At 51.5% G+C, this 22,458-nt stretch overlaps 1 protein-coding gene across 2 annotated transcripts; it reads left to right on the top strand.

Moving 5' to 3' along the window:
- Positions 1 to 1,304: 1,304 nt before the first annotated feature.
- Positions 1,305 to 20,613, top strand: C1QTNF6 (C1q and TNF related 6). Of its 2 annotated transcripts, XM_063704971.1 has the most exons (4): positions 2,104 to 10,001; positions 10,097 to 10,272; positions 15,329 to 15,566; positions 18,040 to 20,613. In XM_063704971.1, the coding sequence occupies exons 3-4, from the start codon at positions 15,335 to 15,337 to the stop codon at positions 18,585 to 18,587; spliced, it is 780 nt and encodes a 259-aa protein (XP_063561041.1). In that variant the 5' UTR covers positions 2,104 to 10,001; positions 10,097 to 10,272; positions 15,329 to 15,334; the 3' UTR covers positions 18,588 to 20,613. The 2 variants fall into 2 exon arrangements, with proteins under 2 accessions (XP_063561042.1, XP_063561041.1); XM_063704972.1 differs by lacking the exons at positions 2,104 to 10,001; positions 10,097 to 10,272 and adding an exon at positions 1,305 to 1,387.
- Positions 20,614 to 22,458: the final 1,845 nt, after the last annotated feature.

The following is a 22,458-nucleotide window of genomic DNA, read 5'->3' as shown; positions in this document are numbered from 1 at the left end:
ACACCCTCTGGGAAGACCCAACAGGCAGAGGGCAGCCCAGGCCCCATGGGGACCTTGGTTCCTCCCCAGAATCCCAGCAGGCCTCCAGCAAGCCTCATAGCAGCATGCACCACACTGAGGGGTGAATGACGGGCACACATGAGTGCACACCTGTGTGTGGAGGGTGAGACAAACCTTCATTTTCTCATAGGCTCAAAAAAAGTGCCTGGGCCGGCTGGGCGTGGTGACTCACGCCTGTAATCCCAGCACCTTGGGAGGCCGAGGCGGGCGGATCACGAGGTCAGGAGATCGAGACCATCCTGGCTAACATGGTGAAACCTCGTCTCTACTAAAAATACAAAAAATTAGCTGGGCTTGATGGTGGCACGTGCCTGTAGTCTCAGCTACTCGGGAGGCTGAGGCAGGAGAATCGCTTGAACCCAGGAGGCGGAGGTTGCAGTCATCGGAGAACATACCACTGCACTCTAGTCTGGGCGACAGAGCGAGACTCCATCTTAAAAAAAAAAAAATAGGTGCCTGGGCCACACTCAGGGTCCCCTGGGGTCCCAGACACCTCAGGTTCTGGCTCACACTCTCCTGGAACCCACATCCTCTGTCACCATCTTACAGGTGGAGAAACTGAGGCCTACGGTGGGGTGGGGTGTATCGGAGCCTAGCAGGGGAAGAGCTGGGATGTGGCCTCTCCACCCTCCTGTCCGCTTTAAAGGCCAGCAAATGTGTCAATATTTGCTCAGGGGAACTGCTGGCTCAATAGGCCCCAGAGCCTGCCTGGTGTCTCCCTCTGTAAGATCAGGGGTTGCCTCTGAGCTCCAGCCAGGACCCTGCGCCTGCTCTTCAGAAGGGAGGGGCTCTCCCTGTTGGGCCTTATCAAACGGCAGCTGCCAGAGGGAGAACGGAACAAACGCACGATGCCCATTACGTGGTCGGCAGTGAAAGGTGAGCTCCTGGCCACGCAATCGGGTTTGAACCCCAGCGCCACTGCCTCTTAGCGCTGAGTGCCTTTGAGCCAGCCTCAGAACCTCTCGTAGACTCAGTTTCCTCATCCGAAAAAATGGGCTCCCACGCCCATCTCAAAAGCCTGTCGCAGGGCTGCGGGGACGGCTGGAGCGTGGCTCTGTGCTCCCCAGGCCCGGCAGGGGGCGCCGCGGGTCCTCAGGCCTCGCCCAGTAGCCGCGTGGTATCCGACCCGCAGCTCCGCTCGGCTGGACTCGTCTCTATTCGGCGACACTTGGCTCCACTCGGCCAGGCTCGGCTCTACTCGGCTGTATTCGGCAGCACTCGGCCAGACTCGGCCTTGTTCCGATCTGCTCGGCTTCGCCCCACGCCGGAAGTGCAAAGGCAGTTTCGCGGCGCGGCTGCGGCTTCGCCCTCCGGGCGCGAGGCTCGGGTAGGCCGGAGAGGCGGGTCCTCGGTCCTCGGGCCCGTGGCGCTGTCGTGGATGTAGGGGTCCCGCTTGCCTGGGCCCTGGGCTATGCAGAGGGAGACACGAACCAGGGTTTGAGGGCGAAGTGGGTGGAGAGGGAGGGGCTCCCCGAGCCTGGCGTGGGGGCGTCTTTCGCCTTCGTTTTGCAGGGAGAAAGGGAGAGGTTGGCGCCAGCCGCACTCCCCAGCAGGCAGGCTCTGCCACTGTTCTGTCGTGTCGGGGGAGGAAGTTGCTGCCCCTCAGTGTCCCTGAGTCTCGGTTTCCCCTCCAACAATCAGCAGGTTTCCCGCCGGGGCAGAGGGCCTGGCGCGGCGCTGGCGCTCTCCAGACTCAGTTTCCCCTTTTGTAAAACATGACAGCCCGCCCAACTCCGCTGAACACCTTTGGGATCCGACGTCCTGAAAGCCCAGGACGGGGAACCTGGGTCCGGAGAGCGAAACTTTCCCCGGCCCCTGGGCGGGTCAACGTGGGGGATTCGGTAGAACCAGGCCCGGGGTCTCCTCGTGGGAGGAAGCCGGTTTGTGTGTGGGGGGTGGGGGTTGCTGCGGGGACTGCGGGGGTTTGGAGGAAGAAGCGAGTGCATGGGCGCCCTGGCCTGCCCCAAAGTTCCCTGAGGGGACGGGCTGGTGGGACGGGCGGGGGCCGGGGACCGGGGGGCGGGGAGCGTCCCGGGTTCCCGGGCGCGGGGCTCTGCCCAGCAGGAGGCGCTCGCGTCTTCCTTTGTTGAAATTGATCTCCGCGCTTGAACAATTAGATCTGTGACTTGCCACTCACAGCCTACATAGCGGACGCCAGGAATCATTATGTTTACTGTCCTGTCTCCCTTTTTGACAGGCACACATTTTATTTTTTAAATACATGAAGCGCGCCGTGCTTTGTGAGCGCTGACTGAATGTGCCTGTTTTCACACCCTCTCCTGACCCTGGGCTGGAACGTGGGCGAGTGCAGGATGGTGGCCAGGGGCTTGGCTCTTGGTCAGTATGTGCCTCATCTATCTCGTCTGTAAAATGGACAGATGAGGTAACACGTGTGCCTACCTCAGAGCATTGTTGGAAGGATTAGAGGAGTCAAGACATGGAAGGCCCACAGAATGGTTGGGGAGAAAAGCCAGCTTCTGGAGGTAGGGGAAAGGGTGGGGAGTGGCTGGGGAAGCAGGGCCCGTACCCTGGGTTTCTGCATTGGGGTTACTCCTTTGCTGCTGGGAGTGATAGCAGGGTGATGAGAGCCACCTGGGCCTGCGCTCCTCCTGGTCATGCTGTTGTCCTGGGTCCCAGGGTGCCTGGGAAAGGGCACACAGCTTTACTGATGGGTGGCCAGTGGGGAGTGCCCCCATCGGGCATTCCACCAGTTGGCTCCGATGGTCCTGGCCTCCCCATGTTTATCTGGCCCAGGGAAACCAAGGCTCAGAGAGGTAAACTTGCCCGAGGTCACACAGCTAGGAGGCGGAGCTGAGTCATCACCCAGGTTTGTCTGCCCCAGGGCTGGAGCTCTGTTTTCAGGCCACCTGACTAGCTGAGGAGATCGTCAGAAAGGCTGGGACACCAACAGATGACGCACAAATGGAGGAATTTTCAGGCACGGTCAAAGCTAATGGGAGGGAAAATACTGAAGTTTAATATTCCAGAGTTCTCTCTTGTCTGCTCTGACTCCTGCCAGCTGCCCTGCACCTAGAGGGATAGGAGGCTGTTCTCCGGGGCATTGCATGGCCGGGAGCCAAATGAGCTGGCACCAGAACCTGGTGAGTTGCCTGGCTTTTCAGACCTCAGCCTCCTCACCTGTGAACTGGGTTGAACAGCTCTTCTCTGCAGAGGAGCTGTTGAGGGCAGTATGGAACGAACACTGCCAGGCACACAGTTGGCCCTTGACAAAACCATTGCTGTGTCCCCAGCCTGTTTCTCCCCAAGTCCCATTGATCGTTCTCTCTATCCCTGTTTCCTCAGAAGGTCAGGTTTTCTAAGCCCGAAGGCTTGGAGCCAGGCAGGAGCTGTCTCCCTCTCCAGTGCTGCCGACTCAACCCTTTTCCCTTAGAAGCTGCAGGGAGGAAGGCTCCCCTTGGCTCCCTCCCTCTGCAGCCCTGGCTCTGCGCCCTGGGAATGCTGCCTGGGGCAGGGCCACGTAGAGAGCAGGGCCAGTGCAGGCCTTTGGGTGTTCCCAGCGGCCAAAGTCCTTTAGTCTGCTTTCCTTTGGGCCCCCTTGCACCCCTGAATGGATGACCTGGGGGATTCCAAGTCGGTTTGGGAGGGGTGACAGCACAAGGCTGGAGGTTGAGAGAGTCTGGCTGTCATCCCAGCTTGGACTGCAGTCTGCTCTGTGACCTTTGGGCCAAAGATAAATCCTCCCTGGGCCACAGTCTCCCTGCTGGTCAGATGAAAGAATCAGATGAGATCATTTCTGAGGATCTTTCCAGGCTTCATATTCTTCTGTTTGATTATCCCCCCAAATAAATTGGAAATTGGAGGCCCAAGGATGAGCCCTGGTTGAGGACGCAGAGCCCAGGGGCCGTCCCATCCTCCACACTTGGCCCAGCTGTGAGTGGGGGAATGGGATTTAGCACCTGAAGCCCCAGATTTAAATATATCCCCACTCCCCGCCGGGGTCCCCGCACTCCTGCACCTCCCTCCTCCCAGGACGGCCCTGACCTGCAGGCATTGTTCCCCGCCCATGCCCAAGCCCCAAGGGAATTCCATCGGGTTGGAGAGTCTTCCCTTCTGTAGGGGGCTTTGCTCCTCTCTACCAGTTATGTGACCTTGGGCAAGTCACTTCACCTGCCTGACCCCAGCTCCCTAGGACTAGTTGAAGTAATGGATATAAACACCCTTTGGGGACCAAAAGCCCCTAGAGAGATGAGACCTGGCCCAGGCGGTAAGTCCTCAACAAATGTAGAATGGGAGGATGCTGTAAACAAGCCAGCCAAAACCCACCAAATCCCTTGGTGGAGGATAAGGGACATTTGAGACAGTTTTTATACAGGTGTCTCGGGCCCCAGGAAGCCAGGGCAGAGAGTCTTTGCCAAACTTCCCCCTGCCTAACAAGAAGGAAACTGAGGCAGGACCCTGCCAGACCCAGAGGCAAACAGGCTGCCCTCCTGTGAACTTGTTGGGGGTCATTTCCACAGGGGAATAGTTCTAGAAGACCAGGGTGAGTCGGTAACAATGGCAGAATTCCAGTCAGAGGAAGAAGACTTTGGTGTAGCTGGGGCTGGAGCATAGAGGAGCGACTTGGCTGCCGCCCTGGCCCTGTGTCAGAGGTGTTAGAACCAGAGCCACTCCATCTTGAGTAGGGGCTGGGTAAAATAGGGCTGAGACCTGCTGGGCTGCATTCCCAGGAGGTTAGGCATTTTTAGTCACAGGATGCGATGGGAGTCGGCAGGACTGGTATCAAGATACAGGTCATAAATACCCTGCTGATAAACAGGATGCGCTAAACAAGCCGGCCAAAACACACCAAATCCAAGATGGTGATGAAAGTGACCTCTGGTCATCCTCACTGCTCATTATACACTAATTATAATGCATTAGCATGCTAAAAGACACTCCTACCAGCACCATGACAATTTACAAATGCCATGGCAATGTCCAGAAATTACCTTATATGGTCTAAAAGCGGGAGGAACTCTCAGTTCTGGGGAAATCTCCTCCCCTTTCTTGTAAAACTGATTAATAATCCACCCTTTGTTTAGCATATAATCAAGAAATAACCATAAAAACAGCCAACCAGCAGCCCTCAGGGGTGGTCTGTCTATGGAGTAGCCATTCTTTTGTTTCTTTACTTCTCTATAAACTTGCTTTGACTTCACTCTGTGGACTCACCTCAAATTCTTTCTTGTGCGAGTCCAGGAACCCTCTCTTTGGGTCTGGATTGGGACCCCTTTCCAGTACCATTTTTTTCTGGTGAACCACAAAGGGACGATACCAGAGAACACCCTCAACCCAAAGGAAATAGACTACAGCCCCAGTTGGCTGACTTTGGGTAAGTGAGGGATATTTTATTCTGCGTAGTGTATGGATTTGGGTTAGGTTCCCTCCTCAGAAATAGGGGGTTAAAGGCCCCTCTTAGTGAAGGGCAAAGATGCTTATCACATATTGGGTTAGAGGCCCAACTGAAGAAGGTTGGAGTCCTTAGGGAGTTAGAGGTCCCCCTCGGTTATGTCCCTTGGTACAGAGAAATGGATTAGGCATTATGGGATGTTAACCACTATTCTCTTTTCATTAATCTGCCTTGCACTGTTTGCTGACAGCTGTGAGTGCCAGGATTAGGCACGTACAGGATCATGGGACATGGGGAGCTTTCTTCTCCCCAAAGGGGGAAACTTTAGAGATGATGAGATTGCTGGAAAAGATACCTTTGCTACTGACAAGCGACCTCCTGAACTATTGATCCAGTGTCAATGGAATGGAGGCCTCTGGCCTCCCTGAGCTCCTCAGCTTCTCCACTCCCCGGCAGGCAATGCTTTTCTTCCTCTCTCCTTTCTCTTTTCTATCTTTTCTGTCACTCAGGGTGACTCTCCACTCTTCCATCTTGCCCAGCTACCATATGTTGAAACTCCTGGTTGGAGGGCATTCCACCTCACTTGGAGTGGATCAAAGATGACAAGGGCCATCGGGAGCAAGTTTGAGCCTTGCCAGGTTGATGTTGGGCACTGAGTGGGGTGGCTAGTGTCCTGGAATGGAAAATGTTAATTTGGTTTCCCCATGCAGCCTGTTGGACAGCATCTTACAAAATTAAGAGGCTTTTGCCTGTGGTTCCATGAAATGGAAAAAGACGATTTTCTTTTGTAACGTGTCTTGGCCCCCATAGCAATGGCACAGTAAGCAGGGCCATCAAAGCCACAGAGAGAAAGGGAACCCAGAAACCTGGCATGCTGGCAAAGGGTAAGAATTTCTTACCAGTCAGGCTTCTGGCCTCTCTTGGTGCAAACTGGTTGAATAAATGATAAAAATCACTGTTTGTCTCTCCTGCAAGGAATTTGATTAATACGAAAAAGAATTCATGGGGGCTAGTCTTAAGCTTTAGAGAATCTGGTGTACTTAGTGCTATGAATTTTTCTTTTTGTGTCAATCTGTCATATAAAGAGGTACTGTAGGATAGAATGTGGGCCTAGGACCCATATAAGCCCATTATTCAAGTTGGCCCAGCAAACCCGTCAGTTACAAACTTGGCGGCAGGTCCCTGAAACAAAAACTAGATGAGGTTTACTGTCTTGTCTTTTTTTTACGTCCTTGCAAGTTTAACCTTGTGACCGTGTGGGAGTACTTTCTCTTAGTCTCCACCATCCAGACGACAGGAAGCTGGGGCTTCATGTGATAGCCCTAAAAATTGTCCTGAGCAGTTAAAAGCCTTTGCACGCTTGAAATTGGCTTCTCTAGGCTCCTTCCAGGAAGGAAAACAAAAACTGTCTAGTGCCGTGGCTCAGTAGCTAAGGCTTTGTCTTTTCACACTTGGGGACCCAGGTTCAATTCCCACCTTAGGGAATGAGTCCTTTGTGGTTTAATATCTATGTGACCTTTGCCATTGATTCATTCTCTTCTCCATAAACAGCTTCTGACTTCTCGTTTGAATTTTCCTTTCTCTGCACTACCCTTGGCGATTCTAGATCTCGTAAAAACTGCTTATCACCTCTTTGAAAATACCTTGTATACCTGGGTTAAGTGCTAACCTTAGTTAAGGCTTACCGGTTTCACCTGGGAGGTTACTGTTGGTGAAGTTCAAAAGCCAGAAATATTGGCTGTTTGTCCCGGCTAGAGTCTGGTAACAAGATTTGGTTAAAAGTCAGCTTAATTAAAAATGGATATCCAAGCTATACATATATTTAAAAGGCCTTTATGCTTTTTTTTTCTCTTCTTGGCTCTTATTTTTCTGAAAAATTTTTTCTTTTCAGTCGAGTTAATTTTTTTCCCCATTTTGTCTTCTTGCCACTCTTGATGCCCCACCTGAGAGGACCTAAGATAAATTTTAATAGCCTAGGACTTCTCAGGAAAAAAGGAGGTGCTACAGACCCTGTTTTGGGAGAAATCTCTGTTCTCCTCATGGACACCCCCGGGAATTGAAAGCAGATAGACCACTCTCAAAATCTAAGGCTCTGCTCTGTTTTGTATTGTGTTATCTGACAGTTTTGACTTTTGGGGATATCAGAAATTACTTTGCATTTTAAGAGAGCTTTTAGCCTTGCTATGTAATAACTATGTGGGAAATACACTTTTAGGGATGGCTAATGGCAGTTTTGTGGGGATACTTGGCTCTTCGCACCTTTGGATCAGAAAAGCATGCTCTTGGCCACCTAGAAAGTATGGAAGTGTCCCCACCCTCCATTGAAAGATAAGACTGCCATGGGGGATGGGCTGATTCCCTCTCTTTGGGATCCAGGATCCAATATAAAAATGAAACCCTTAATTTTGGGGATCTGTTTTGCCTTCCAGCTGTGCCTGCTTATTAGCCCTTAGAAACTGCAGGCTTTCCTGGCCCTGTTTCTTGAAGGGCTCCACCCTGAAGTCAGTAATCCAATTAAGAAACTTAAAAATTGGCAAATGAAAAATCTTACAACTACTGGATCTTCTGTCTGTGTATTTATATATGTTGTGTGTGTGATGTTGATATATGAAAGAGCTCTGATTAATTGGCTTAAAAATAATAAGTACTTAAATCAAATATTTTGTCAGAAAAATAGAAACATTAATGCCTTTTGGTTCACATGACTTTAATAATCTTTGGGAAATAAAGACAGTTTTAAAGATTATCAGTAACATTAAAATATCTTCAAACTTTAGACATTTGGTCTAAATTAGGCAGGTCAGATTTTAGGTTTGCTAAATGCCTCAAGGTCATAAACTGCATCATTGACTTTTGAAAATTGCCCAGCTTACTTGCTTTGGGGCCATTAGATTCTAGGTAAGGCCTGGGGACTTGTCGAGTTAGCCATGCCCCCAGCTATGCTGGAAAGAGTCAGACCTTATCTGCACTTCCGCAGATAAGGCTGTCCTAGGCTCCACACCTGGAATATAAGTAAAACTGCTTACTTACCAGGTTTTTCACCAAAAAATAAAAGTTGCTAAGAGTTAACATTGTAATATGTTATATGTAATTGAGACCACTAGAGAAACAGTTTTGTATGCAAGGTGTGTAAGGAAAATTGAATATGCTTTTGGTAAGAAGATTATAAGAAAGCATGGGAATGTGGACTTTCCCCCTACTTTAGAGGGTTAAAGGATTGTTTCAAGTTAGGTAGGATAAAGCTGAAGGTTTGAGCAAGTTGTGGAAGGTTTGTGAAAGATTAATCTTGTAAAAGAAATTCTGTGTGAACTTATTGGCTTAAATTAAAGGGATATTATTCAGTTTTTCCATAAATTAAATATGGAATAAAAGTATAACAAGGTTTTCTTAGAGCACTGGTATACTCTTTAACAAGAAAATTGTAAAGAGCTATAAAAGGTTTATGAGACTCTTACCTCATGGTCAAACATTAAAATTGGATAGAGTTGTCTATAAGGCTTTATTATGAATTGGGTTTGACATTAATAGTACACAAATGCAAAGGTAAAATTTGGCTTTCTCTCTTGAACAAGTTTTTCATGTAATATTGAAAAATAACTAAAGATTTTTGTTTGCCTTTTGAATAAGCTATAGAAAAAAGAAAGGAATGAAAAGAGACAGTTTTTTTGGAAAGCTAAGTCTTCCCTTTATCAGTGAGTAAAGGCTTTTGCCCTTAAAAACATCTTTGAGTTACCTTTTGGCCAAATAAATGACTTATGGTGACCTGGGATGCTATTTTGTAGTATCAAATGTTTTAAATTTTTGATATTTGACAAACTTTCCAAAATCAAATTCTAAGTTATGCCTTTTTCTAACCTGATTAGTCCTTTAGATATTAGGTCCCCTAAAGTCCAAAAATGACATATTTGGCTTATTTGGTACATTAAAATAATACAGGAAGCATTGTCAAATATGAAATTGTGTTTGGCTTTCTTTGGGCTGTGTTTATATAAATATGTTATTGGTATGTGTTCCAAAATTATGGGAAACTCCTATAATTCTGATATGAACATTATCAATACTAATGGACATTATCAATAATAATTATAATTGTTATGATGTTAATTTATTATGCGCCACAGAGGTATCCAAATTTCCTAGTCAATGATATTAATTCTTTAACCATGGCTGCTCTAAGTCTTTCTGTCATCCATAGACAATTGTTGTCTTGCTTTTATTCTCTTCAAAAGGTGGTTTATAATCAGCTATAGGACTCTGATGAGTACTCTTAAATGCAGAGAAAAAGAAAACAGCATCCAAGACTCTTGGAAAACTAACACATATATATCAAGCAAAACAGGAATTAATTGCATAGACTGAACTAATAAAAGACTGAAATAATCTTTTATGACTTTTTGCTTAAAATGTTGTTGATCTTTTTGTTTTGTTTTTCAGAGTCAAGAAACCCCCCCTTCTTGAGCTATTTACAGCTTTTAACAATTGAGTAAAGTGCGCTCCTATAAGGATTATAAAACAAAGTTTTGTCCAAAAACAAAATTTGGAATATATTTTTTTCTCTTTACCTGATTTCTGCAGAATTTGGAAACTATTTGTGAGTGTTCTTAACTTATGGCAATATAGTTATTTGCATAAGTGCAGTAAGAATCTGTTTTTCCTTCTTTCTTCTTTTTTTTTTTTTTGTAACAGGACACAATTGGAGAAACTGGTTATTTAACAAGGGTTTGACTGGAGTGGCATGCTTTCAAATATAAACAGACTTCTTTAAGGAATTAAAGTTGACTAATAGAGCCAATAAAAGCCTCTTGGAAAAACTGGTCTTGTACCTTGTGTATGAAGTCCCTGTATAGGGTTCCTGACCTGTGGTAAGTAAAGAATGTAACTTTCTGACAGGCCTGGGAGCCCCGAGTTATCTTGGGACCTCAAGAGGAGAGGAATTTATCTAACTCATACAGGTTCTTGCAGGCATAGGTAAATCCATGGCTGGGCTCAAAGCTTTAAAACATCTAATCTAAGATACCTTATGAAACAAAGCCAATTTTAAAAGGAGCCTATATGGCAAATAATTATACTTGCTGCACTTTATGCAAATAATGAAGCCAAGTATAATAAGACTAAAGCTTATTTTGCAAATAAATTGGTCCTACCATGATTTGTTTTTAATAAAAAATGGGAGACTGGAGAGAGAAAAACGGTGTTTCAGAAAATATGGTACACCTGTCATAGATTCTAGTCTCATCCATTGTTTTTGAGGTTTTTTTTTTTTTCTGCAATTTAGACTGACCTTGCTTCTTTCTGTGAACCAGTCATCTCTTGACTGCTTCTCGTCAGAAACGAGGGATGGATAACATAAAAATCTGGATCGGTATCTAATTCTGAGCATGTATTGGAATCGTCTAGCAACTCCATATCAGCTCATCTAGCAATTCCTGTGACTAAGAATGCCTAACCTCCTGGGAATGCAGCCCAGTAGGTCTCAGCCTCATTTTACCCAATAAGTCACAGGCATTCTTGCCCAGTTCATGGAAAGCCTTCTTATTTGGATTACTTGGGATAATTTTACTTATTTTACTTTGCTGTTGTAGAATATATTGCTGCTATACTCTTTGTGTAAGAATGCAAGATAAGCTTACTCAGTGCTTCCTTAAATTGAACACATTAATCTTCCAGATATCACCTTTTGTTAGGACTCATAGTTACAAATGACTCTGAACACACCAACATTTTCTTACTCAGTTCCTCTCTGCACCAAACCTAAGAGACTCTAATAGTTAGGCAGGAATATCATCACCTCTATTCAGCCTGAAGGAGTTACAGAAGATGGATCTTCATCCCTCTACAACCCTTAAGATTAAACGTTCCCTCGTAAAAGAGAGTAGGGAAATATGTCAGAGGTGTTCAAAATAGGGCAACTCCATCTTGAATAGGGGCTGGGTAAAATGAGGCTAAGACCTGCCAGGCTGCATTCCCAGGAGGTCAGGCATTTGTAGTCACAGGAAGGGATAGGAAGTTGGCAGGACTGGTATCACAAGATACAGGTCATCAAGACCCTGCTGAGAAACAGTGTGCGGTAAACAAACCAGCCAAAACCTGCCAAATCTAAGATTGCAATGAAAGTGACATCTGGTCATCCTTATTGCTCATTGTATGTTAATTAAAATGCGTTAGCATGCTAAAAGACACTTCTACCAGCACCAAGACAGCCTACAAATACCATGGCAATGTCTGGAAATTACCCTATATTGTCTAAAAGGGGGAGGAAGCCTCAGTTTCAGGAAATGCCCACCCCTTTCCTGGAAAACTCATGAATAATCCACCCCTGTTTAGCATAGGATCAAGAAATAACTATAAAAATAGCCAGCTAGCAGTGCTTGGGGGTGCTCTGCCTATGGAGTAGCCATTCTTTTGTTTCTTTGCTTCTCTAATAAACTTGCTTTCACTTTGTTCTGTGGACTTACCCCAAATTCTTTCTGGTGCAAGATCCAAGAATCCTCTCTTGGGGTCTGGATCAGGACCCCTCTCTGGTAACACTTGCATGATACCTGAGGAGGTCAGCCTGGTCATTCACCCAACAAACATGGGTTAAGCCCTCCCATGTGCCTGGCACAAAGGGGGCTGAGGACTGCAGTTCTGGAACACCTAGGCTCTGAGAGGCGACGCGACTGTGGTAGCAGGGCCCGGATTCTAGCCTGTGCCTGGAGGGCCAACACCTGCACCTTCTCTGCTACCCACCCTGCCTCTGTGACTCAGAGCAGTTAAGCGCTTTAGCTCAGGGTGGACTCAGGGCTGCCTCCCCCTTCCTGAGCAACCTAGGGGCTCCTGTGCCCCATGCCTGTGTCCATTTCCCAATCATCAGGGGGCCTCAGACTCCTGCCTGCTCTGACTTTGTAGGCCTTTGAATCAAACAAGACCCCACTGTATCACCAAAGAGTTAAGCAAAGGAAATCCCTGCCTCCCTTTATCTCCGCAGAACCCAGAGGCTGAAAGGGAGGGAGCAGGGAGGAGGGGAAGTGGGAAGCGGCTCTGCCCTCTCCCTCCGCCCTCCCTCCGCCCTCTCTCCCTCCATCCCCTCCTCTCTCCCTCCTCTGCTGGGCCTGGGGGTCTGGGCCAGCAACAAGTTAGTATTGCAGACATGGGCCAAGGAGCCAGAGGCCATGCAGTGGCTCAGGGTCCGTGAGTCGCCTGGGGAGGCCACAGGACACAGGGTGAGTGACCAGAGGCTCCTCAAGCTTGGGGGCTGGGGTCAGAGCCTGGAATTCCTCTCCTCCCTCCTTGCTTCCTGGAAGCATCTCGGGCCCTGCTCTCTCCCTCTGACTGGGACAGCCTCTCCAGGCTCTCCCCTCCACATTTCCTCCTGCCTCTGGCTGAGGGCTGCGCTCCACTGCTCCCGGTTTGTGCCCGCCCCTACCCGGGCACACACAAACTCAGCTCTGCACGGCCTGCCTGGACCGAGAAAAGTTGCCCTGCCGCTCCCTCCCCAAAGAGGACCCAGCTCCCCAGTGGAAGCAGCAAGGACCCCCAAAGTCCTCCCTATGACTTGGTTCCCACACTTGGTCCCTGCCTGGCACCCACCCCCAGAGCTTGTTCGTGATCCTGGCTGTGGTTATGATTCCTCGTTAACGGCTTCCTGATTCCTGCTCCCAGGCCACGGTTCTGTGTCTCACAGCCTTTGACTCCCATCCGGCTGGGGCCAATAGGAAACAGAAATGCTCCCAAACCATGCCAGTCCTCTGGGAGTTCTCCTTCCCATCCCCTGCAGGCACAGGGAAGAAGTCAAAGCACACTTTTTTTTTTTAGTCTTTTATAAGGCAGGCACTTTCCCTGCATTGAAGTCCTTCCAAATTACCTGGGAGGGAAAGGGTGGTGTCATCTCCTTGTAAGTATCAAGGAGCAGGAAGCCCAGAGAGGTTCAGCCACTAGCCCTAGGTCACACAGCTTGCAAACTATTCTGGGTCTCAGATTTGACTCTAAGACCTCAGCTTTTCTCATGAGGTCATATCTGTGGCTGGGAAAAAGAAGGGAATTTTGGGATTTCCAAAACCACTGGGATTTGTCATTTGTAAGTAAAAGTTGAGGATGACAGTCTCAGACAGGGAGGATGTTGATCTCTGAGGATTTGACCTCCTTATTGAGCAGAACCAGGAACCCAACCAGGGTGGGCAGAGAGAAGCTTGGGAAGAGTCACTTCCAGGAAGAGGGAGGTGGCTCTGGAGACTTCCTGCCCAGCCCCCTTCTCCTGCTGCTACCATCCAGCTCTGGGGGTGGGGGGCAGGGCTCCTGCCGATTTATTTATTTTTAGTTTTAATTTTTGAAAAATAGAGACAGGGTCTCACTATGTTGCCCAGATTGGTCTCGAACTCCGGGACTCGAGTGATCCTCTCTCCGTGGCCTCCCAAAGTGCTGGGATTGCAGGAGTAAGTCACTGCACCTGGCCATCCTGCCCCTTTAAAACTCTGCCCTCACCTCAGTGCTCAGCTGAGACAGGGTGGCATTTTAAAAAGTAATAATTGTACCTTGTCTACATGTATTAACCACAAAAAAAATATTTTTGAATTCTACTAAATGTTAAAGGAGAACAAAAAGGAAATAAACAAAGAAACGCCAGAAGTGTAAAAACCAGTCTGGTTTCAAAAGCAGAGTTTCTGATCCTGTGATAACTCGGCACCAGCCCCCAGAGGCTGCACCACCTCAAAGGTCTTTTTGCCCGGCTTCCTGCCCACCCAACCCAGGACTGTCTCTAGCGCCTGGTGTCCAGGCTACTTCCTGCCTCTCTCCTGGAGCCCTAGACCCCTTCTTGGCCAAGGCCAGAGACAGATCCTCACCAACACTTACACTTTTCTGATCCTTTAGAATTTTTCATACCTCCTAGTCCTACGCCTTAATTCCAATCTACCACCTTGGCATCTGATTGGCAGGTCTACGATGATTGACACAACCATCTTCCAATGAACTAACTCTCTCTACAGAACCCTCCCTGCAGGGCTTCTGGATAAGGTTGGGTTGCATAGATAGTTGACTGCACAAAGGTGCTGAGCAGGGAGGTGGACCAGCGCCAGCCCTTGCCAAGCTGCACACCCTCAGCATCACGTCCCTCCAACGGGGACTCTTATCATTTCTAATTTGTCCAGAGGGGCACCTTCTTTGCTTTGCACAAAGGCACTCTAAAGACTAGCAATGGGCTGCAGTCAAGGACCCAGTATTCCTTCTCCTGACTGCTCAGCGATGCAATGACACCATCACCGCGCACCACCCCACATGCTCTCATGGACGTTGCTTTCTGTCTGCTAGGATCAATGAACTCTCCTCTTTTTTTCAGAACTATGGTGTTCTCACACCAAAGCATGGGCTCGGCCACCCATCCCCTCTCCTGAGAACAAGCCTCCAGAACCCTCCACGTTTGTCCCCAGTGTTCACTAACCTCAGTCCTCCTGCCCGGAGGGCATGTGTTTGCTGGAGATAGTGGAGTCGGTGGCAAGAGGGAGGTGGCAAGAAAGTGCCAGAGGGAGGTGCGCGGGCGGGAAAGCATTTGACGGTCTCCTGGGTTGCCACCCATGGCCAGCTGGGGCATCTTCTCACCTGCCCCAGCAAAGCTTCCTGGGATCCCTGTCTGCTCTCAGCTGTGGCTGTTTTCAGAGGGGCTTCATCCTTCCAAGGCCTGTGTGGAGCAGAAGCCTCCATGGACTGGGTGCCCGGAGACTCAGCATCCAGGCCCTGCCCTGCCAGTCTCCTCCCGATCTTGGGGAACTTGCTGCTCTGTGGAGGTCTCAGTCTTCTTGTCTGATAGATGGGGACAATAACCTTCCCTCTGGAGTTAGGTCAGGAGTGCTGTGGCTGGGGGAGGCAGCACCCGCCCACCCCAGGCATCAGCACATAGTAGATGTTGAGTGAAGTATAGTTCCTGTCCCTCCTTCCTTGTTCCAGGTCACCATGGGGACAGCCGCCCTGGGTCCCCTCTGGGCAGCGCTCCTGCTCTTTCTCCTGATGTGTGAGATCCCTATGGTGGAGCTCACCTTTGACAGAGCTGTGGCCAGCGGCTGCCAACGGTGCTGTGACTCTGAGGACCCCCTGGATCCTGCCCATGTGTCCTCAGCCTCTTCCTCCGGCCGCCCCCACGCCCTGCCTGAGATCAGACCCTACATTAACATCACCATCCTGAAGGGTGAGTGCCCTCCTGTGGGGCCTGGTAGTGGGCAGGGAGGGCCAGGGAGCTGAGGTGGAGGGAGTAGAGGGCAGGGCGGAAACCTGTCCAGACTCCTCTTTCATCCTGAGTTATTGAGCCCCAATGTGAGCCTGGACTGTTCCAAACACTGATGACGGAGCGTGAACAAACCAGACCAAGATGCCTCCCGCCTGAGCGCCCGTTCTCGGTGGGGAGATGGGCTGTGAGCAAGGCACACATCACCTAAGTTAGTGGAGTGGAATGTTCGATGGTGATCAGTGCTCTGGGAAATGAAAAGGGGCTTCAGGAGTGCGGGTCTGGGCTGCAGGCTGCATATTGAATGGGGTGGTCAGTGGAGGACCCATGGAGCACAGGCTTCTAAGAGGTGGTGGAGGAGCCTCCTGGCAAAGGGCACAGCTGGTGCAGGGGCCCTGGGGCAGGGCCGGGAGATGCACCAGGCTCAGATCACATGGGGTGCTGTCACCACCCCGGCTACTGTAGGGACTTGGGCTCCGCTGAGTGGAGTGGGAACAGGGGCAGGTTTGGGTGGGACGGGGACTTGATCCCACCCAGGTTTCAAATGGATCCCTCTAATGTCATGTGGAGAGCAACCAGCGGGGGCCAAGGGTCAGAGCATGCAGCCCTGTGGGGCCTGTCCAGGTGAGGGCCATCCAGGTGAGGGCTGTCCAGGTGAGGGCCTGTCCAGGTGAGAGGCATCCAGGTGAGGGCCGTCCAGGTGTGGGCTGGCTACCCGCTCTCTCAGTAGGACGTGGAAGGACTCGCTTCCCTTCCAGGCTGTGGTGGCTGACGGCTGTGACCAGGCCTTGACATCCTTAGCTTCCATCTCTGCCCACAACAGCCCATGAGGTCGATATTTTCTTATTCCTCCCACTTTGCAGATGGGGAAACTCAGTCTCCTGGGGCCACACAGCTGTCAGGGATGGAGCCAGGATTTGTTCCTGAACTCTCCCCGGGGACACTCACTGCACAGCCAGTGGTCACCTGGCACCTGGCCTGCCCTTGTTCTGATTTCGTGGTGAGGATGTTGCTCTTCCTCACACCCCCCTCCCCACCCAGCTTCCCCAGGGCTGACTTAGCTCTCTGCATGAGGTTGGAGAGGTGCCTGGCTGCTGATGGTCTCTCCTCATTGCCCTCCCCAAACCCAGGGTCACTGCTCCTGGGCCCAGCTCAGCAGCCTGCTGGGAGGTGGGTAGGCTGCCGTGAGGGACCTCGGGCTGGCTTTGGGAGTCCTGGGTCCCAGCCTCACCTCTTCTGCCCCCTTGCCCAGTGAGTGAGTCAGGCTGGTCTCTCCCCCGCCCTGAGCTTGCTGCCTTATTTGTAAAAAGAAGATAGTCCGTTCATCCTGTCCACCCTCCACTCCTTCCTTTCCTTGGGCTGGGGCACAACAAACTTTCTGCACAAGGTCTGGAGCTGTGCAGGTGAGGACGTGGTTCTCCAGTGAGGCAGTGCAGCCAGACCCCCGCAGAGCTGTGGCCTCGCCCTGCCCAGCTCTCTGGGCTTCCACCTCAAGGGCCTGTGCCCTCCTTTCTGTCCCCTTCCCCCCCTGTGGACAACACAGGGCCTTCTAGCCCATGCAAGGATGTGGTTGCCCGTGTGACTCCAGGCACTGTGACAGGTGGCAGGGAGCTATGTGAGGTCGGGTCCCTCCAGGCGTGGGTGGTCACCTGCTTTTCTTATGTTGAAAGTCAGCCTGGACTAAGGGCTGGGCAGGGCTGTGCCTGCCTGGGGGCCATTGTAGATGCTGCCAGACCTCAGAGCAGGTCGGGATGGGCCAGCCGTGCTGTGTGAACTGTTCTGCCTCTTATTTGCAGAGTTTGCAAAGTGCTTTCCCACAGGACATTTTGTTGAGGGCTCACAAACACCCCTGAGGTGGACATAATCCTCTTTAAAATGTAGACCAGAAAACCGAGACCCCAGCCGTGGAGTGCCCGAGGTCACACAGGGCAGGACTGTCAACCAAGGGCTTCCTGGCTTCTAACCTGGGCTTTTCCTCCAGGTGGGCAAATGTATTTTTCTTGGTTTCTTCCCTGGGTCAGAAACCCAAAGTATGTGCCAGCACACCCCACATCCCTGCCAGCCTGGACTGCGCTGTGATCCTGGGGTGGGGGCCTGGGCCTGGCCTCCCAGAGACAACAGTCCGGACCCTCCCTGCTGGGTGAGGGGAAGTCAAATCACCCTGGGGATAGACCATATTTTAAGTCCTGCCTCTTCTGCTCCTGCACTGTGTGGCCTGGGGTGAGTCACTTACCCTCTCTGTGAAGTGAAGATGGTCATGATGTTTTCTGTAGGCAGGCATTTGGGGAGGCAATGTCTGGCATACAGTAGGTGCTAAATAAATGCTGGCTTCTTCTCTGGGCCAGGACAGGGGCAGAGCCGTCACAGATGAGTGTGGGCACCTCCTTGGAGCAGGCTCAGATGTCCACCCTGACTTGTCCCCTTTTTATCCCCACAGGTGACAAAGGGGACCCAGGCCCAATGGGCCTGCCAGGGCACATGGGCAGGGAGGGTCCCCAAGGGGAGCCTGGCCCTCAGGGCAGCAAGGGTGACAAGGGGGAGATGGGCAGCCCCGGCGCCCCGTGCCAGAAGCGCTTCTTCGCCTTCTCAGTGGGCCGCAAGACGGCCCTGCACAGCGGCGAGGACTTCCAGACACTGCTCTTTGAAAGGGTCTTTGTGAACCTTGATGGGTGCTTTGACATGGCGACCGGCCAGTTTGCTGCTCCCCTGCGTGGCATCTACTTCTTCAGCCTCAATGTGCACAGCTGGAATTACAAGGAGACGTACGTGCACATTATGCACAACCAGAAGGAGGCTGTCATCCTGTACGCGCAGCCCAGCGAGCGCAGCATCATGCAGAGCCAGAGTGTCATGCTGGACCTGGCCTACGGGGACCGCGTCTGGGTGCGGCTCTTCAAGCGCCAGCGCGAGAACGCCATCTACAGCAACGACTTCGACACCTACATCACCTTCAGCGGCCACCTCATCAAGGCCGAGGACGACTGAGGGCCTCTGGGCCACCCTCCCGGCTGGAGAGCTCAGGTGCTGGTCCCGTCCCCTGCAGGGCTCAGTTTGCACTGCTGTGAAGCAGGAAGGCCAGGGAGGTCCCCGGGGACCTGGCATTCTGGGGAGATCCTGCTTCTATCTTGGCTGCCATCGTCCCTCCCAGCCTATTTCTGCTCCTCTCTTCTCTCTTGGACCTATTTTAAGAAGCTTGCTAACCTAAATATTCTAGAACTTTCCCAGCCTCGTAGCCTAGCACTTCTCAAACTTGGAAATGCAGGCGAATCACCCGGGGTTCGTGTTAAATGCAGGTTCTGATTCAGCAGGTCTGAGTGGGTCCAGGATTCTGTGTTTCTAACATGTTCCTGGGTGATGCTGATGGGGTCAGTCTATGAACCACACTGGAGCAACCAGGTTCTAGGACTTTCTCAATATTCTAGTACTTTCTGAACATTCTGGAATCCTCCCCACATTCTAGAATTCTCCCAACTTTTTTTTTTTTTTTTTTGAGAGAGTCTTGCTCTGTTGCCCAGGCTAGAGTGCAGTGGTGCAATCTCAGTTCACTTCAACCTCTGCCTCCCGGGTTCAAGGGATTCTTCTGCCTCAGCCTCCCTAGTGGCTGGGATTACAGGCGCCTGCTACCATGCCTGGCTAATTTTTGTATTTTTAGTAGAGATGGGGTTTCACCATATTGGCCAGGCTGGTCTTGAACTCCTGACTTCAGGTGATCCACCCGCCTCGGCCTCTCAAAATGCTGGGATTACAGGTGTGAGCCACCGTGCCTGGCCAATTCCAACATTCTTAAATTCTCTCATCCCTCCAGGGCTCCCTGTGCTATGTTCTCTTTACCCCTTCCCCCTCTTCTCTTGCTCAGGCCTGCACCACTGCAGCCACCGTTCATTTATTCATTCATTAAACACTGAGCACTCACTCTGTGCCGGGTCCCGGGAAGGGTGAGGGGGTCAGACACAGGCCCTGCCCCTGCCCTCAGTGACTGGCCAGTCCAGCCCAGGCGGGGAGAGATGTGTACATAGGTTTTAAAGCAGACCCAGAGCTCATGGGGGCCTGTGTTCTGGGTGTTCAGGTGCTGCTGGTCCTCCATTACCCACTGCTCCCCAAGGCTGGTGGGACGGGGTCCTGGTGGCAGGGGCAGGTATCTCCTTCCCATTCCTCATCCACCTGCCCAGTGCTCATCGTTAAAGCAAACCCCAGGGGGCCTTGGCCAGGTCAAGGGTTCTGTGAGGAGAGGACCCAGGAGTGTGGGGGCATTTGGGGGGTGAAGGGGCCCCCGAAGAATGGAACCCACACCCATAGCTCTCCCCACAGCTGATACGGCATCCTGTGAGAAGACCTGCCCTCCTCACTGGGATCCCCTTCCTGCCTCCTCCCAGGGCTCTGCCAGGGCCTTGCTCAGTCCCTTCCACCAAAGTCATCTGAACTTCAGTTTCCCCAGGGCCTCCAGCTGCCCTCAGACACTGATGTCTGTCCCCAGGTGCTCTCTGCCCCTCATGCCCCTCTCACCGGCCCAGTGCCCCGACTCTCCAGGCTTTATCAAGGTGCTAAGGCCCGGGTGGGCAGCTCCTCGTCTCAGAGCCCTCCTCCGGCCTGGTGCTGCCTTTACAAACACCTGCAGGAGAAGGGCCACGGAAGCCCCAGGCTTTAGAGCCCTCAGCAGGTCTGGGGAGCTAAAGCAAAGGAGGGACCTCAGGCCTTCCGTTTCTTCTTCCAGGGTGGGGTGGCCTGGTGTCCCCCTAGCCTTCCAAACCCAGGTGGCCTGCCCTTCTCCCCAGAGGGAGGCGGCCTCCGCCCATTGGTGCTCATGCAGACTCTGGGGCTGAGGTGCCCTGGGGGGTGATCTCTGGTGCTCACAGCCGAGGGAGCCGTGGCTCCATGGCCAGATGACGGAAACAGGGTCTGACCAAGTGCCAGGAAGACCTGTGCTATAAACCACCCTGCCTGATCCTGCCCCTGCCTGACCCCGCCACGCCCTGCTGTCCAGCATGATTAAAGAATGCTGTCTCCTCTTGGCGATTCAGACTGGTTCTTTCTGCTCGGCTCCCTCTGCCCACTCTGCGTGCTCCCTGCCCACAAAGAAGCGAGCCCCCAGGTCACTCACGCAGCTGGCGCGCCTTGGAGCTAGTGGCACCAGCATAGAGTCAGCCGTGTCACTCTTTGGTTGTGACCGCGGGCAAGTCCCCATATCTCTGCGCCTCGGTTTCCTGTCTGTAAAATGGGGACGATGGTAATCTACCTCATGCGGTGGACATAAGGATCAGCTGCCAGGTTGCTCGATGAGTGCCGCGTTCATGCTCAGCATCTACTGAGCGCCAACTGTGTGGCGTAGAGCTGAGCACCTGTGCCGTTTATGCTCCAGTGAGGCACACGCAAGCCCCCCCACCTCCCGCCCCGGGGACCCTGTCGCATGTTTTGTGTTTAATTATGATGAGAGAACTGTTGGATCTTCTCTGTGGGAAAACACACACTACTACATTGTACAGTGGAACATCTTGATGGATCTGGCTTTCTTTTTTTTTTTGAGACGGAGTCTCTCTCTGTCACCCAGGCTGGAGTACAGTGGCGCAATCTCGGCTCTCTGCAACCGCTACCTCCTGGGTTCAAGTGATTCTCTTGCCTCAGCCTCCCGAGTAGCTGGGATTACAGGCGCCCACCACCACGCCCAGCTAATTTTTGTATTTTTAGTAGAGATGGGGGTTTCACCATGTTGGCCAGGCTGGTCTTGAACTCCTGACCTTGTGATCTGCCCGCCTCGGCCTCACAAAGTGCTGGGATTACAGGCGTGAGCCACCGCGCCCGGCCTGGCTTTCTAATATGTCGTCAAGTTTGGACTCTCTAGGCTAGCCTGGTGGCTACTCACATAAGTATATTTAAAGTAACCGACGCTGATTTCCCAACAGACTTGACCGGGCATCCTGCTTTATCTGTGTTGTCCCTGGTGTGTTGCATGGCTTTTGGGCACCAGGTGGAAGAAGCATGCTATCAAGAACTGACCATACACCTGTGCCAGGATTCAGCCCAGCCCAGCAGCCCACCTTACAGGGGCAGACAGGTCTCCGTTTCCTCGGAGGTCCCCTGACACTGAAGGGAGGCTTCCCACTGCACCTCAGTGTCATACAGCTCTTGCCAAAGAGGCTCCTCCCATGTCAGAGGCTACCCTGGGGAGCGATCTCCAGCGTGTTTCTGGGCCAGGCTCTATTTGTACACAGTCGGCCTCACCAGCCTTGGGACAAAGGCTGTCCTGAGTGCCAGCCAGGAGCCTTTTGTCGTGTACAGCACAAGGATGAGCCATTTGCTGATCGCTGAGGCAGCAAAGCTTTGAAACTTCTTGCCAAGTGCCTGCAGGAGGATTGAAGCTTATCCTTTGTAAACTGAAGCCAAGCCCCCCAGACAGTTCCAGGTCACATTAGTTCAGGGAACAGAGGCCGGCTGTCTCTGTGTCATCCCATCTGACCCACTGCACACATTCCTCCACCCAGGGCTCAGATGTGGCCTCTGGACTGTCTAGGCCAGGTTTTTTTGCGCTAGGTCTGGGTTTCTGACTCAATGGCACCCGGATGGGTGCTAAGAGCCACTAGATCTTTGTGATAAGCTTCTCCCAATGGGCACGTTCTTGGCGGGGGTTGGGCAAAGGTCCTGGGAAACTGGAGGCCCCCAATCCTGCTGCCAGGTCTGTGGGGCACAGCGTCCCCCAGGAGATCTGCCATGCTTAGTACTGATGACCTCAGCAAGCTGGCTGAATGCCCATGTAATCATCTCTGGGGCAATCCCTTTAAGTTACATATTTTGAAAACGTTTTCCGCCTGAAACGCTAGGCAATGAGGAAGGGGAAGGAAAGGGTGGTCAAGAGGGGAAGCAG

This window comes from Gorilla gorilla, chromosome 23 (assembly GCF_029281585.2).
Source record: "Gorilla gorilla gorilla isolate KB3781 chromosome 23, NHGRI_mGorGor1-v2.1_pri, whole genome shotgun sequence".
Lineage (NCBI taxonomy): Eukaryota > Metazoa > Chordata > Mammalia > Primates > Hominidae > Gorilla > Gorilla gorilla.
Note: the sequence above shows the minus strand (reverse complement) of the source record. Positions and strands in the feature narration are given on the sequence as shown.

What these genes read in the sequence shown, in the direction of transcription:
- C1QTNF6 (XM_063704972.1), top strand. Translation starts at nt 15,335, where the DNA reads ATGGGGACAGCCGCCCTGGGTCCCCTCTGGGCAGCGCTCCTGCTCTTT. An exon ending in TAACATCACCATCCTGAAGG is followed by an intron (nt 15,567 to 18,039) that starts GTGAGTGCCCTC and finishes TTATCCCCACAG; the next exon opens with GTGACAAAGGGGACCCAGGC.